The following is a 16,322-nucleotide window of genomic DNA, read 5'->3' on the forward strand; positions in this document are numbered from 1 at the left end:
TGTAAAGTCCCTCCAGTGCCGACTCCCCGATGGCTGCATCTTGTGCTGAAGGATCTCAACTTCCATTTAAAATAACCTAATCTGGGTCCTTCTGGCTGCAAAGATCCCTTGCCAGTGTGGTGTGTGACCCATGCTGCACTTTCCTGGAGTCTGCACAGCCCCGTATAGGAGCTCAGAGAGACCTGGTCCTGTTAACTCTGAAACCTAATGACGACCGCGTCCATTGTTAACTGATTAATGGCTGTTCAAGGCCTTCAGGGGAAGAGAGGGGCAATGGGGTTGTGGGCTCTGCCGAGCCTGCCATGGGGCCAGGCATGGGTGCAGCTTGGCATAGTCCCAGCCTGGTCCACGTGCCTGAGAACGCCTGGCCTGATGGGTCTGAGCCCAGCCAGAACCATGCCCCACATCCCATCCCCAATGTCCCCTCCTACACCCTCTCCTGCTGCCCCATCCCATCCCCTCCGCCTCAATCCCACCCTCTCTGCTGCCCCATCCCATCGCCCATCCCCAATGCCCCCTCCCACCCTCTCTCCTGCTGCTTCATCCCATCCCCTCTGCCCCCATCCCACCCCCTCTCTGCTGCCCCATCAGCTCCTCTGCCCCCATCCCACCCCCTCTCTGCTGCCCCATCAGCTCCTCTGCCCCCATCCCACCCGCTCTCTGCTGCCCCATCAGCTCCTCTGCCCCCGTCCCACCCCCTCTCTGCTGCCCCATCAGCTCCTCTGCCCCCGTCCCACCCCCTCTCTGCTGCCCCATCAGCTCCTCTGCCCCCGTCCCACCCCCTCTCTGCTGGGAGCGGAGATACCATCGGGCCGCTCAGCCACAGGCGGAGTGAGGGCGAGATTAGCATCTGCTCTGATCACATGTGCCTCGCCACAGCTCAGCGCTGCCGGGACGGACCAGCCGGAGAGCGAGCGAGCGACGGCAGCAGGGAGCTAAGGTACCGCTCCGGCAGCGCCGGCTGCTGCCGCTGCTGGGTGGGAGCCGCTCGGCACGGGTGGCCGGAGGGGGGAGCAGGGCGCCTGGGAGGGTGAGGGATGGGGGAGACCAGGGGTCCCGCGGGGAGGAGGGCACTGGAGGGAGGAGGAGACATGGGGAGATGGGGGGAGCAGGAGACCAGTGGGAGGATGGAACGGGTGGGGAGGGGGGAGAGGAGGGAACTGGAGGGAGGAGGGGACATGGGGGGAGCAGGGCTCCTGGGGGGGAGGAGGGGACTGGAGGGAGGAGAAGGCATGGGGAGATGGGGGGAACAGGAGCCCAGAGGGAGGATGGAAGTGGGGGACAGGGAGAGGAGGGGACTGGAGGGAAGGGGGACATGGGGAGATGGGGGAGCAGGGGTCCTGGGGAGGAGGAGGGCATTGGAGGGAGCAGGGGACTGAGGGGGGTAGAAGGGGACTGGAGGGAGCAGGGGACATGGGCAGATCGGGGGAGAGGAGGGGAAGCAGGGGATATGGGGGAGAGGAGAAGGGGCCATGGGGGTGGGGAGGAAGAGATTCGGGTGGGAAAGCTGTCAGCCCCGTGCCCTCAGTGCTGCTGGGGAAGCCCAGCCCCATTTGCCCGCGTGCTTGCAAAACCCCGCACTCGAGGGGGCGCTGCTTCCTGCCTGCCCCAGGAACTCCAGGCAAGGTGCAAGGGGGTCTGATCCCCACACCCCTCCGCCAGCAGGGTCAGACACTGGGCCCATGTAGGCAGAGGGGCAGAACCACCTGGGATCTGGGGGCACGTAAGGTGTCTGGACTCCAGAACCCTGGTGTGTGGTGCTGGCCGGGTGGCCCAAGTAGGGGTATTGTGTCCCTTCCCCCACTGGTTGGTATGGCTCACGTGTGGGGCCACGGGTCTTTCGGGGGGCTGGTACCCGGTGAGCAGCCCTCGTGCTCAGGGCAGCCTCTGGGCTGTGGCCAGCCCTGCCCCTCCTTGCACTCCAGTCTGGCCCCCAGGAGCTCTGGCATTGGGGGCAAAGGCCCCCAGGGACTGCCCCTTCCCCCCTGCAGCCACAGGAACCTGGGGACCTTTTATTTACATCAGAAACTGACTGAGTACAGGGCCAGGTGCGGGGAGAGGAAACGGCTCGGCGGGGGGAGGGGGGGGGGGAGGGGCAGCAGCAGCACCGCAAGAACCAGAGAGAGCGGAAGTGCTGCTGTCTGCACCCCATGGCAAGGGCTGCTCAGCTCAGGCCTGAGTGTCGAACCTCTCCCAGCCTGGCATCTCTGCCCAGCCTGGGAAGCGGAAGGACTGGTTCCGTGCAGGGCAGGGAGGGGCCGTGCTGCCTCCCACAGAGTGCACCTTGCCTGGGTGCCAGGGAGAGACCCAGAGCACCAGGCCCTTCCCCTAGCCCTGGTGCCACAGGGATACCTGGAGCACCGGGGCCACTCCCCCAGCCAACACTCATCCTGGCCAGGTGCCACGGGGAGACCCAGAGCACTGGGGGCCTCTCCCCCAGCCAGCACTCATCCTGGCCAGGTGCCACGGGGAGACCCGGAGCAGCAAGCCCTTCCCCTAGCTGTGGTGCCACAGAGAGACCCAGACTCATCCTGGCCAGGTGCCACGGGGAGACATGGAACACCAGGCCCCTCTAGTCTGGCTACCCTGCCCCAGCCTTCCTGCATCCCCTGCTGTTCCCACCAGGCCCCTCTCCCATTGCTGAGCAGCCAGGCTGTAGCTGGCCTAGACCCAGTGCCGGGCGCCCACAGTCCAGAGCTACAAACCTCAGGTTTCTCACAGGCTGCAACACTAGCGCTCTCCACACAGGCTCTTGGTGCCCATGACAGGGGTGAATCCACACACCACAAACAACCCAACGTTGCCCGGGACTAGAGCCAGTGACCTCCACTCCAGCATCCCAAGTCTCAGCGGCTTGGGCTTCAGGTGACCAGACAGCAAGTGTGAAAAATCAGGCCACTTTTGTTTTTTCGGGGAGGGTGTGTGTGTATAGTTGTGCATATCAGACAAAGCCCATCATATCGGGATGTCTGGTCACCCTACTTGGGCTACAGGAGAGCTCCCTTCACTGCCACTAACAGTAGGGCCCTTATCTTCTCTTTGGGCCCAGCCCTGAGAGGAAGCCTGATTCACATGCTCAAAGCCAGCCTGCCTGGACCTGCCTCTGGGCGAGGGTGGGTTCATCCATCCTGCTGCCCTAGGCTGAGACCAGCCAGGCCTGCACCACCAAAGCAGAGGAAGGAAAGAAGCTGTCCCTGGCCACCCACTGCAGGCCGCCATGCTCCAGAACACATGGCGCAGCACGCACAGGTCTGGGAGTCAGCAGGGCTGCACACAGCCCAGGGAAACCACGGCAACCAGGGGGACCATCTGCTTCCATTTGGGACACCCCTGTCCTTTGCTACCAGGCCCCACACCATGCCCAGCCCAGCCCAGCCCAGCCGAGCTGCACTGTTGTTCCGTGAGGCACATATGTGCCCCCAAGGGCTTGGCAGTGCAGAATGACCCCTGGCAGTCCCTCCACTCCCCCAGTGCCCGGTTTGCCCTGGGAACTCGTGGGTACCTGGCTAATGTCCCCTGCCTGTGCACCAGAGGCTGGTGGGCAGTCAGAAGCACCATGGGCACATCGGAATCTCAGAGGCTCCAATTACTAGCCCCACTCCCCTGCTGACCTATCCCTTCTGCCCCATGCCACCCATCTCTTCTGCTGCCCCATCCCATCCTTAATGCCCCCTCCTACTCCCTCTCTGCTGCCCCATCCCATCCCCTCTGCCTCCATCCCACCCTCTTTCTGCTGCCCCATAGAATTATAGAATATCAGGGTTGGAAGGGACCTCAGGAGGTCATGTAGTCCAACCCACTGCTCAAAGTGGGACCAATCCCCAACTAAATCATCCCAGCCAGGGCTTTGTCAAGCCTGATCTTAAAAACCTCTAAGGAAGGAGATTCCACTACCTCCCTAGGTAACCCATTCCAGTGCTTCACCACCCTCCTAGTGAAATAATGTTTCCTAATATCCATCCTAGACCTCCCCCACTGCAACTTGAGACCATTACTCCTTGTTCTGTCATCTGCTACCACTGAGAACAGTCTAGATCCATCCTCTTTGGAACCCCCTTTCAGGTAGTTGAAAGCAGCTATCAAATCCCGCCCCCCCCATTCTTCTCTTCTGCAGACTAAATAATCCTAGTTCCCTCAGCCTCTCCTCATACGTCATGTGCTCCAGCCCCCTAATCATTTTTGTTGCCCTCCGCTGGACTCTTTCCAATTTTTCCACATCCTTCTTGTAGTGTGGGGCCCAAAACTGGACACAGTACTTGAGATGAGGCCTCACCAAAGCCGAATAGAGGGGAATGATCACATCCTTCAATCTGCTAGCAATGCCCCTACTTATACAGGCCAAAATGCCATTAGCCTTCTTGGCAGCAAGGGCACACTGTTGACTCATATCCAGCTTCGCATCCATTGTAACCCCTAGGTCCTTTTCTGCAGAACTGCTGCCTAGCCACTTGGTCCCTAGTCTGTAGCAGTGCATGGGATTCTTCCGTCCTAAGTGCAGGACTCTGCACTTGTCCTTGTTGAACCTCATCCGATTTCTTTTGGCCCAATCCTCTAATTTGTCTAGGTCCCTCTGTACCCTATCCCTACCCTCCAGCATATCTACCACTCCATCCCATCCTCAATGCCCTCTCCCACCCCCTCTCTGCTGCCCACTCCCATCCCCGTCCCCTGCCGCCTCCATTCCCATGGGAAGTGGTGGCTCCGGTGCCAAGGTGCCGTTTCCAGGCCAGACCATGTGTCATTGTCATGGCACAGTCCCATTCCCTCTTTCTCTTGCTCTGCAGATGGAGGAGATGACACCACCACCCGCACCTGAGGCACCATCCCCGCTGAAGTCCTACAAATGGCGGATGGGCCCCCAGGGTGGGGAGAGGGTGCCGGAGCCGGAGCAGCGCCCCATGCCCCCTGCCAGCAGCCGCTGGGCCAAACTGCAGAACTGGAAGCGCGCTCATAGCCAGCCTGAGACTGATGCCCCCGAAGTGCGCATGGCCAGGAGCAGCCCAGGCACCGAGCCCCCAGAGCCTGTGGGGAGCAAAGCAGCCGCCCGGAGGTCTGTGTTCCAGAGGGCGTTTTCTGCCCCGAGCAAGGTGCACAAGGAGCCCAAGGGCCAAGAGGGCATTAAGCTGAACCTGCGAAAATACCTGCGTTCCAAGTCCCACCGCAGGAGCCAGGAGAGTGGGCCCAAGGCAGAGCAGGCATCTCAGGAGGCAGCCAAAGGTAAGGTGGGTCCAGCATGGAGCTGAATGCTCTGGCACTGGGCTGTGTCCAGCAGGGGAATGGGCATCCAGGGCAGTGGTGCAATTGGAACTAGACTGGCCAAAGCTGGGCCGTATGGGGTGGGTCTGGGTCGAGGATCCCAGTTGTGGCACAGATGGGCCGTGTACAGTGTGTTAGTTGAGAATCCCAGTTGTGGCACAGATGGGCTGTGTGTGTGTGTGTTGTGGATCCTAGCCGTGGTATAGCTGGGCCATGTGAGGACTGTGTGTGGGTTGGGGATCCCAGTTGTGGCACAGCTTGGCCGTGTACAGTGTCTGTGGGTACAGCTGGGCGGTGTGCAGTGTGTGTGGGTCAGGGATCCCAGCCATAGCACAGTTGGGCCGCGTGAGGAGCTTGTGGGTCGGGGGTCCCAGCCGTGGTACAGCCGGTCCGTGTGCAGTGTGTGTCGGTTGGGGATCCCAGTTGTGGCACAGCTAGGCCGTGTACGGTATGTGTGGGTCGGGAATCCCAGTTGTGGCATAGATGGGCTGTGTGTGGTGTGTGTCAGGAATCCCAGCCATGATACAGTTGGGCCGTGTGTGGTGTGTGTCTGCACTTGTCCTTGTTGAACCTCATCAGGTTTCTTTTGGCCCAATCCTCTAATTTGTCTAGGTCCCTCTGTATCCTATCCCTACCCTCTAGCATATCTACCTCTCCTCCCAGTTTAATGTCATCTGCAAACTTGCTGAGGGTGCAATCCATGCCATCCTCCAGATGATTAATGAAGATATTGAACAAAACCAGCCCCAGGGACCGACCCTTGGGGCACTCCGCTTGATACCGGCTGCCAACTAGACATGGAGCCATTGATCACTACCTGTTGAGCCCAATGATCTAGCCAGCTTTCTATCCACCTTATAGTCCATTCATTCAGCCCATACTTCTTTAACTTGCTGGCAAGAATAAAGTCAAGGAATAACACATCCACTGGGAGGGAGGGATAGCTCAGTGGTTTGAGCATTGGCCTGCTAAACTCAGGGCTTGTGAATTCAATCCTTGAGGGGGCCATTTAGGGATATGGGGCAAAAATCTGTTGGATGATTTAATTGGGGATTGGTCCTGCTTTGAGCAAGGGGTTGGACTAGATGATCTCCTGAGGTCCCTTCCAACCCTGATAGTCTATGATTCCCCTCATCCACAGAGCCAGTTATCTCCTCATAGAAGGCAACTGGGTTAGTCAGGCATGACTTGCCTTTGGTTAATCCATGCTGACTGTTCCTGATCACTTTCCTCTCCTTTAAGTGCTTCAGAATTGATTCCTTGAGGACCTTCTCTATGATTTTTCCAGGGACTGAGGTGAGGCTGACTGGCCTGTAGTTCCTCGGATCCTCCTTCTTCCCTTTTTAAAAGATGGGAATTACATTAGCCTTTTTCCAGTCATCCGGGACCTCCCATGATCGCCATGAGTTTTCAAAGATAATAGCCAATGGCTCTGCAATCACATCCGCCAACTCCTTTAGCACCCTGGGATACAGCGCATCCGGCCACATGGACTTGTGCTCTTCCAGTTTTTCTAAATAGTCCCGAACCACTTCTTTCTCAGAGGGTTGGTCACCTCCTCCCCATACTGTGCTGCCCAGTCCAGCAGTCTGGGAGCTGACCTTGTTCGTGAAGACAGAGGCAAAAAAAGCATTGAGTATATTATCTTTTACCACATCCTCTGTCACTAGGTTGCCTCCCTCATTCAGTAAGGGGTCCACAGTTTCCTTTACCTTCTTCTTGTTGCTAACATACCTGAAGAAACCCTTCTTGTTACTCTTAACATCTCTTGCTAGCTGCAACTCCAAGTGTGATTTGGCCTTCCTGATTTCACTCCTGCATGCCTGAGCAATATTTTTATACTCCTCCCTGGTCATTTGTCCAATCTGCCACTTCTTGTAAGCTTCTTTTTTGTGTTTAAGACCAGCAAGGATTTCACTGTTAAGCCAAGCTGGTCGCCTGCCATATTTACTATTCTTTCTACACATCGGAATGGTTTGTTCCTGCAACCTCAATAAGGATTCTTTAAAAGACAGTAAAAACCTTATATTAGGTGCCACAGGACTCTTTGTCGCTTTTTACAGATCCAGACTAACACGGCTACCCCTCTGATATTTAAAATACAGGTGATCCGAGTTGTGGCACAGCTGGGCCGTGTATGGTGTGTGAGGGTCAGGAATGCCAGTTGTGGCATAGATGGGCTGTGTGTGGTGCTTGTGAGTCGGGGATCACAGCTGTGACATAGCTGGGCTGTGTCTGATGCGTGTGGGTCGGGGATCCCAATTTTGGCAAATCTGGGCCATGTGCAGTATATGTGGGTTGGGGATCTCAGTTGTCGTGTAGCTGGGCCCTGGGTGGTGTGTGTGGGTCGGGGATCCCAGTCGTGGCACAGCTTGGCTGTGTGCTGTGTGTGGGGCGGGAAACACAGTTGGGGCACAGATGGGCTGTGTGTGTATGTCTGTGTGTCAGGGATCCCAACCATGGTACAGCTGGGCCTGTGTGTGGATCAGAAATACCACTCGTGGCACAGATGGGCCATGTGTGGTGCATGTGGGTTGGGGATCACAGCTGTGACATAGGTGGGCTGTGTGTGGTGCATGTGGGTCGGGGATCCCAATTTTGTCAAAACTGGGCCATGTGCCGTATGTGTATGGCAGGGATCCCAGTTGTCCCAAACAGGGCCGGCTCTAGCTTTTTTGCCGCCCCAAGCAACAACAACAAAAAAGGCGGCCAGACTGCCGAAGCAAAAAAACCCGGCAGCCGCAGGGAGCACATGCAAGGCGGTCAAGGCTGCTCACAGGGGGGTGAAGGGCAGCGCCCGCCCGCTCCCTCCACCCATGGGCAACCAGGCGCTGCAGCCCGCTCGCAGCTGGGCGAGAGGGGCTCCCCCCTCTGGCCTTGGGGTGCCTCTCCCGGGGGCTGCAGGAGGTGCTGGCTCAGCCGCTCCTTTAAAGGCGGCTCGGCCAGGCTGGGCTCAGAGCGGCACAGGAGACGGAGGCCGGTGCGGGCGGCAGGGAGTGGCGCGTCCCGGGGAGCTCGGCGGCACGGTGAGCGGTGGGGATCGCTAGTTCCTGCCCCCCCCGAGCTGGTGTCCGTGCCCCTACAGGGCTGGGCTGGGACTGGCGGAGCGTGGGGAGCCGGAGCTGCTGACCGGGCTGCCAAAGCAAAAAAAAAAAGAAAAAAAAACACAGCAGGGTGGCCAGAATGTGCCACCCCAAGATTGGCTGGAATGCCGCCCCTTACAATGTGCCGCCCCAGGCACGTGCTTTCTTGTCTGTTGCCTGGAGCTGGCCCTGGTCCCAAAGCTGGGCACTATGTGGTGTGCGTGGGTCGGGGATCCCAGTTATGGCACAGCTGGGACATGTATGGTATGTGTGGGTCGGGAAACACAGTTGGGGCACAGATGGTCCGTGTGTGTATGTGTTGCGGATCGCAGACGTCATACAGCTGGGCCTTGTGCAGTGCGTGTGTGTCAGGGATCCCAGTTGTGGCACAGCCTGGCCGTGTACAGTGTGTGTGGGTTGGGAATCCCAGTCGTGGCACAGATGGGCCGTGTGTGGTGCGTGTGGGTTGGGGATCACAGCTGTGACACAGCTGGGCTGTGTGTGTTGCGTGTGGGTTGGGGATGCCAATTTTGGCAAAGCTGGGCTGTGTGCAGTATGTGTGGGTCAGGGATCCCAGTTGTCGCATAGCTGGGCCCTGTGCGGTGTGTGGGTTGGGAAACACAGCTGGGGCACAGATGGGCCATGTGTGTCTGTGTCGCGGATCCCAGATGTCATACAGCTGGGCCGTGTGCGGTGCGTGTGGGTCAGGAATCCTAGTCATGGCACAGCTAGGCCATGCGTGGTGTGTGTGGGTCAGGGATCCACCCGTGGCACCTCTGGGCTACGGGAACTGCGTGTGGGTCGGGAAACGCAGTTATGGCACAGCTGGGCCGTGAGGTATGTGTGTGGGTTGGGGATCCCAGTTCTGGTACAGCTGGGCTGTGTGTGGTGTTTGTGGGTCAGTGATCCCAGTCGTGGCATAGCTGGGCCATGTATGGTGTGTGTGGGTCGGAAATCACAGTTGGGCTGTGTACGTGGTGTGTGGGTTGGGGATGCCAGCTCTGGCACAGCTGGGCCGTTGTGGTGTGTATGGGTTGGGGATCCCAGCCATGTCACTGCTGGGCCGTGTTATGTGCGTGTGGGTCCAGGATCCCAGTTGTGGCACAGCAGGGCTGTGTCTGGTTTGTGTCAGGGATCCCAGCCGTGGTACAGCTGGGCCGTGTGTGGTGTGTATGGGTCAGGGATTGCAGCTGTAACATAGCTGGGCTGTGTGTGGTGCGTGTGGGTCGGGGATCACAGCTGTAACATAGCTGGGCTGTGTGTGGTGCTTGTGGGTCGGGGATCACAGCTGTGACATTGCTGGGCCATGTGTGGTGTGTATGGGTCGGGGATCACAGCTGTGACATTGCTGGGCCATGTGTGGTGTGTGTGGGTCGGGGATCACAGCTGTGACACTGCTGGGCTGTGTGTGATGTGTGTGGGTCGGGGATCCCAGTTTTGGCACAGCAGGGCCATGTGCAGTATGTGTGGGTCCAGGATCCCAGTCGTGGCACAGCTGGGACTTGTGTGGTGTGTGTGGGTCGGGGATCCCAGTTGTGGCGCAGCTGAGCCGTGTGCATTGTGTGGTGGTAGGGGATCCCAGTTGTGGCACAGCTGGGCCATGTGCGGTGTGTGGGGGTTGGGGATCCCAACCGTGGTACAGCTGGGCCGTGTATGATGTGTGTGTGGCAGGAATGTCAGTTTTGGCATAGATGGGCCGTGTGAGGTGTGTGTCGGGGATCCCAGCAGTGGTAGAGCTGGGCAGTGTGAGGTCTGTGTGGGTCGGGGATACCAGTTGTGGCACAGCTGGGCCATGTGCAGTATGCGTGGGATGGGATCCCAGTTATGGCACAGTGTGGCCCTGTCCATTTGTGTGGGGCAGGGATCCCAGTTGTGGCATAGCTGGGCCAATTGAGGTCTGTGTGTGGGTCGGGAATCCCAGTTGTGGGACAGTTAGGCCGTGTATGGTGTGTGTGGGTCTGGGATAGTAGCTGTAACATAGCTGGGCTCAGGCTGTGTCTGGTGCGTGTGGGTTCGGGATCCCAGTTGTGGCACAGATCGACCGTGTGTGTGTGTGTATGTCGCGGATCCCAGCTGGGATGAGTGCAGTGTGTGGGGGTCGGGAATCCCAGTCGTGTCACAGCTGGGCCGCGTGAGGTCTGTGTGTGGGTTGGGGAACCGAGCAGTGGCACAGCCGGGCTCTTTAAGGTCTGTGTGTGTCGGGGATCCCAGCTGTGGCATGGATGGGCCATGTGAGCTCTGTCTCGGTCGGGGATCCCAGTTGTGGTGCAGCTGGGACCTGTGCTGTGTGTGTGTGTCAGGGATCCCAGAGGTGACGCAGCTGGTCTGTGTGTGGTGTGTGTGCTCGGGGATCCCAATTGTGGCACAGCTAGGCCATGTGCAGTGGTGTGTGTCGGGGATCCCAGGGGTGGTACAGCTGGGCTGTGTGCAGTGTTTGGGTTGGGAATCCCAGTCGCGGCCCAGTTGGCCCAGTGTGGTGTGTGTGGGTTGACAGTCCCAGCCATGGTACAGCTGATCTGTGTGTGGTGAGTGTGTGTTGGGGATCCCAGTTGTGGCACAGCTTGGCTGTGTACGGTGTGTGTGGGTAGGGAATCCAAATAGTAGCACAGCTGGGCCGTGTGTGATGTGTGTCAGGGATCCCAGCTGTGGTACAGATGGGCTGTGTTTGGGTTGGGAATCCCAGTCGTGGCACAGCTGGGCTGTGTGAGGTCTGTGTGTGTCGAGGATCCCAGTTGTGGTACAGCTGGACCGTGTGCAGTATGTGTGGGTTGGGGATCCCAGTTGTCATACAGCGGGACTGCGTGCAGTGTGTGGGGGTCAGGAATCCCAATTGTGGCAGAGCTGGGCCGTGTGAGATTTGTGTGTGGGTTTGGGATCCCAGCCATGGTGGGCTGTGGGAGGTCTGTGTGTGGGTTTGAGATCCCAGCCATGGTGGGCTGTGGAGGTCTGTGTGTGGGTTTGGGATCCCAGCCATGGTGGGCTGTGGGAGGTCTGTGTGTGGATTTGGGATCCCAGCCATGGTGGGCTGTGGGAAGTCTGTGTGGCTGAAGGATCACAGTTGTGGCACAGCTGGGCCGTGTATGGTGCGTGTGGGTCGGGGATTTCAGCCATGACATAGCTGTGCTGTGTTTGATGCGTCCGGGTCGGGAATCCTAGTCGTGGCACAGCTGGGCCTTGTGACGTCTGTGTCTGGGTTGGGATCCAAGCTGTGGCACAGCTGAGCCGTGTACACTGTTGTTCGTCAGGAATCCCAGTTGTGGCAGATGAGCTGTGTGCGGTATGTGTAGGTCGGGGATCGCAGCTGTGACATAGCTGCACTGTGTGTGGTGCTTGTGAGTAGGGGATCCCAGTTGTTGCACAGCTGGGCCCTGTGTGGTGTGTATGGGTCGGGGATCCCAGTTGTGGCACAGCTGGGCCATATATGGTGTGTGTTGTGGATCCCAACCATGGTACAGCTGGGCCGTGTGTGGTGTGTGTGGATCGGGGATCTCAACCGTCTCGCAGCGGGGCCATGTGTGCTTGGTTGACCACTTCCTGGGTTATAGCCCCTTTGCTGTTCCGTGCCCCCTCCTGTTTCACTCCTGCCAATTGCTCCGCAGAGTGACTGGCAGCTCTCCGCGCAGGGGAACTTGTTGCTAGTGATCAGCCCATTACCACATCACAGGCATTCTGGTTCTGCCTGTGCCGAGGCCTCTTCCCCCAGTTACTAGCAGCTACCTCCCAAGCCGTGGTCCCACGAGCTGAGTTCTAATCTTGCAGCTGAGAGTGGTGCCCCCACCCAGCAGGTCACGGTGGCAGCAGGGAGAGAATGGAGATGCCCCTGCTCCAGAGACTCAGGGCCCTGTGGCTTGAGTAAAGAGGATTCTGTTAGTGACAGCGGGGCTGTGACACACAGTTGAAGTTCTGACTATAACCAGCAGGGGGCAGTGGTGCACATAGACAGCCTTGCAATCTACGTACAATGCTGGAGCTGGCGTGTGCATTGGAGCTGGGTACAAATCCCAGAAGAGGTAACCCCAAACTGGATTTGGGGCTAGGCCAGGCAGTGGGCTGTGGCGGGATGGGGCTCAGTTAAACCTTTCTGAGCTCCTCTCGCTGGCAAGCTCAGCAGAGAAGCCAGAGACTGAAGAGGCGAACCCTGCAGGGCTGTGTGGTGGGGCCAGCTCTGTGCAGGCAGGACCCCGTCTCCAGGGCTGGGCTATGCCAGCCAATGTCAGCATGTTCAGCTCACCACAACAGAGCAAAGCAAAGGCTCCTGTCTGGGCAAGGCAGAGACTCTGCTCTCAGGATGTTTTCTCAGGTTTGCAGGGGGGCGATGCTACCATTGCTACCCTGACGTGGGCTGCCTTGATTTGAGACGTGTCTCAGATGTGGCTGCTGGACACTGCTCTGAGCACTAGCCAGTGGCCAAGGCAGGATCAGGCTTTCAGCCACAGTTCAAGGGTTGGTCTCTGCTAGGAGACGGGAGCTCAGGCCAATTCTCGTTTGCTTTGGTCCAGCTCAGGGGCAGTGAGAATCGATGAGCAGAAACCATTGTGCTAAACCAGAAAGGCAGTTAGGCCCAGTGCCTGTGGAGTCCATACAGGAGTGCTGGCCCAGTCCCTATGGAATCCATACGGGCAGGCAGGCCCATTCCCGGTTCCTCTGGAGTCCATATGGGTGGGAAAGTGGTCCCCGGTCCATAACAGTGGAGTCAGGGTAGATAAAAATCCATTAATAAAAAATTTTAAAAATCAGATTTTTTTAATTTAAATCAGATACATTATAGCTCAAAGATATCTCATCATGGAATAGGGATTATAAATTCTAATTCTATAGTATGAGACAAAATATTCATGTCATGTTTAAGAAAAGTTTTGTAAATGAGTTCCAATAGTTAATGGATTAGGGACCCAAGCTTATGGGGTTCCAGGGGCTTCTGTGGCGATTATTTAGGTTAATCTTTCTATCTACCCAGTGGGACTCAGTGCTCAGTCTAGAAGATACCATCAGAGAGGCTGTTTTGCAGTTCTCAAACTGTGGATTTGTGTCTCCAGAGATAACATGCTTATTAACAGCAAAAATGTTTTTAAATAAAATAAATAAATAATATAGAGAGGTGAGAAATAACAGACCTCAACCCTATTGTCCCTCTGCAAATTTGTGTACACAGAGTCAATCTCTTACCTCTCTCTAAACGTGCAGTTTCAAAAAGTTCAGTGAATAGAAGATTGTTGATGGCGGAATAGATCTGGACAAGGAGAATAAGTCTGGAGATAAATTTGAGACGGGGAGGAACAGGCAGTAGAAACAAAAGTGAAACTGTTTGAGCAGCGTATTCCAGAAGTCTTGAGGTCTTTCTGAGTGTAGCCTTCATTGACTTGAGATCTACCATACCATTCTCTCACTAGAAGGGAAAACCTATAATGGCAGCAGGCCATAAAAGACACCCAGTTTGGGAATATTTTAATGAAGTTCCTCTACCTGTGAAGAATATGTATTAAGGCAGAGGTGGGCAAACTTTGGACCGTGGGCCACATCTGGCCTGTGGGACCCTCCTGCCCGGCCCCTGAGCCCTTGGCCCCTCCCCTGCTGTTCCCCCTCCCCCACAGCCTCAGGTCACTGCGCCACCAGCTCAACACGCTGGGTGGTGGGGCTGCGAGCTCCTGGGTGCTCTGTGCTGCGCGGTGGCGTGGCGGCCTGACCCGGTGCTCTGTGCTGCGCGGTGGCGTGGCTGCCTGACCCGGTGCTCTGTGCTGCGCGGTGGCGTGGCTGCCTGACCCGGTGCTCTGTGCTGCGCGGTGGCGTGGCTGCCTGACCCGGTGCTCTGTGCTGCGCGGTGGCATGGCGGCCTGACCCGGTGCTCTGTGCTGCGCGGTGGCGTGGCTGCCTGTCCTGGTGCTCCAGGTGGCGCGGCTGTAGCACCACCAGCCACCGGTGCTCCAGGCAGCACAGTAAGGGGGCAGGGAAGTTCAGAGTGGTAGTCAGGGGGCGGGGGTGTGGATGGGGTCGGGGTGGTCAGAGGGCGGGGAACATGGTGGCAGGGGTCCCGGGGAGGGCAGTCAGGAAGGAGGGGGGGTTGGATAGGGCAGTGGGGGGCAGTCAGGGGCAGCGGTTCTGGGGCGGTTAGGGAGAAGGGGTGGTTGGATGGGGCAGAGGTCCCGGGGGGGGCAGTCAGGAATGAGAGGAGAGGTTGGATGGGGCGGCGGGGGGCAGTCAGGGGACAGGGAGCGAGGGTGTGTGTGTGGATGGGGCAGGAGTCCTGGGGGAGGAGGGGGGCGTCAGGGGACAGGGAACAGGGGGTTGGATGGGTCAGGCGTCCCGGGGGGGCCATGAGGGGGCGAGAAGCGGAGGAGTTGGATAGGGGGCGTTGACCATAAGAAAAAGAAAATAAGCCTCCCCTAACCGACCCTCCATACAATTTTGGAAACCCAATGTGACCCTCAGGCCAAAAAGTTTGCCCGCCCCTGTATTAAAGTTATAACAACCAACAAGAATGCACTTTTATGTAGAAATCCATGATTAAATAGAGTCTTCCTGACTAGTGATTTAAATCATGATTTAAATCAATTTGATTTAAATCAAATCCACTGAGTGGAGTCCATATCAGCGGGCAGTCCCGGTCCCTGCGGAGTTCATGCATGCGGGCGGGCCCAGTCCCAGTCCTTGTGGAGTCCATACGGGCAGGTGGGCCCGGTCCTGGTCCCCGTGGAGTCCATACAGGGGGATGAGTGGGCCCCAGCCCAGTCCCTGTGGAGTCCATACAGGCAGGTAGTCCTGGTCCCTGTGGACAGACTTGCAAAGTAGGATAGCTATGAAATCAGTGCAGCCACTCCCCGCAGAGCGTCTCACAAAGTACAGTGCGATGGCACAGCGGTCCCCCAGCTGCTGGGCGTAGCGGTGTCACAGCAGCCTCACCCCCACCCCCTGCCAGGGCCGGCTCTAGGTTTTTTGCCACCCCAAGCAAAAACAAAACAAAACAAACACCTCTGAGAGCGCAACTGCTGAAGCAAAAAAAACAAAAAACCTCTTGGAATGCTGTCCCTGTAATTGTGCCGCCCCAAGCACGTGCTTGGTTTGCTGGTGCCTAGAGCCGGTCCTGCCCCCTGCCACAGTCACCATCTGGCAGCAGTTCCCCCTCATGGCCCCCCAGCACGCCAGGGAGCTCTTGCCCTTCCTCCCAGCAGGGGGCCTGCAGCATGCCTGGCAGGGGGCATGCCCCCCCACTGCCTGCCCAGCCCCTTCTCCTCCAGCGAATCTCCCCTCCCACCCCTGCATCAGTGACATTGAGCTGTTCTTCCAATGGAACAAGGGTTCTATGGAAGAAGGGCCCTGCATGTGTCGCTTGTGGCCTGCCCCTGCCCCTGCCCTCAATGAGTGAGAGCCCTTTAGGGCTGCTCCCACCTGCCCTTCTAATATCTCTTCAGGCACCCCCAGCCCCGACCCAGCCCATGAACTCGCATTCCCTGGGCTCAGCCTGTGGTGTGGGGGACGTCTCGCTGCACAGCCCGTGAGGGAGGGGAGGGTTCAGGTGGGCAGCAGGGATTTGCAAAGAAGGGAGGAGGCTGAATACTATGTGGGCTGCAGCCCCTAGAGCTGCTTTCCTGGGGCCCCTGCACAGTTCAGACAGGACTGGGGCTCCACTGTCCTGGTGCCCAGTGAGGCTCAGACAGGGCTGGGGATTTGCTCTCCTGGGGCCTGGCGAGGCTCAGACAAGGCCGTGACCTATTTGCATGGCACTTCAGGACTCTGCTGAAGGCTGATCTGAAGGTTGGTGCCATTAGGAGCCATTTGCGTCTTGTGTGAATCATCTCACAACTGAGAGACTGACTAATCCTGAGACGCGGGCAGCTAAAAACGGCAGACATACAATTCCTTTTAGTCAGAAGCTAGATGCTGGAGGGCCTCACAGTGTCAGACACCTCCATCCTCCGGATACACCTAGCAGGTGTTTCTAGAGCACCATCCGCCAGAGCACGTCGCCAAGTGCTACACACACCAAGA

General features: G+C 57.9%; 1 protein-coding gene across 2 annotated transcripts in view; it reads left to right on the plus strand.

Moving 5' to 3' along the window:
• Window positions 1-801: 801 nt before the first annotated feature.
• The window catches only part of RASAL3 (RAS protein activator like 3), a 56,642-nt gene continuing 41,121 nt past the window's right edge, over window positions 802-16,322 (plus strand). The window contains exons 1-3 of one of the 2 annotated variants that reach the window (XM_065576326.1): window positions 821-940; window positions 2,749-2,865; window positions 4,785-5,217. In XM_065576326.1, coding sequence (XP_065432398.1) covers window positions 4,785-5,217 — 433 coding nt within the window. In that variant the 5' untranslated portion in view covers window positions 821-940; window positions 2,749-2,865. Of the gene's footprint in view, window positions 941-2,748; window positions 2,866-4,784; window positions 5,218-16,322 lie in introns of both variants that reach the window. The other variant, XM_065576325.1, reaches the window with a different exon arrangement.

This window comes from Chrysemys picta, chromosome 22 (assembly GCF_011386835.1).
Source record: "Chrysemys picta bellii isolate R12L10 chromosome 22, ASM1138683v2, whole genome shotgun sequence".
NCBI lineage: Eukaryota > Metazoa > Chordata > Testudines > Emydidae > Chrysemys > Chrysemys picta.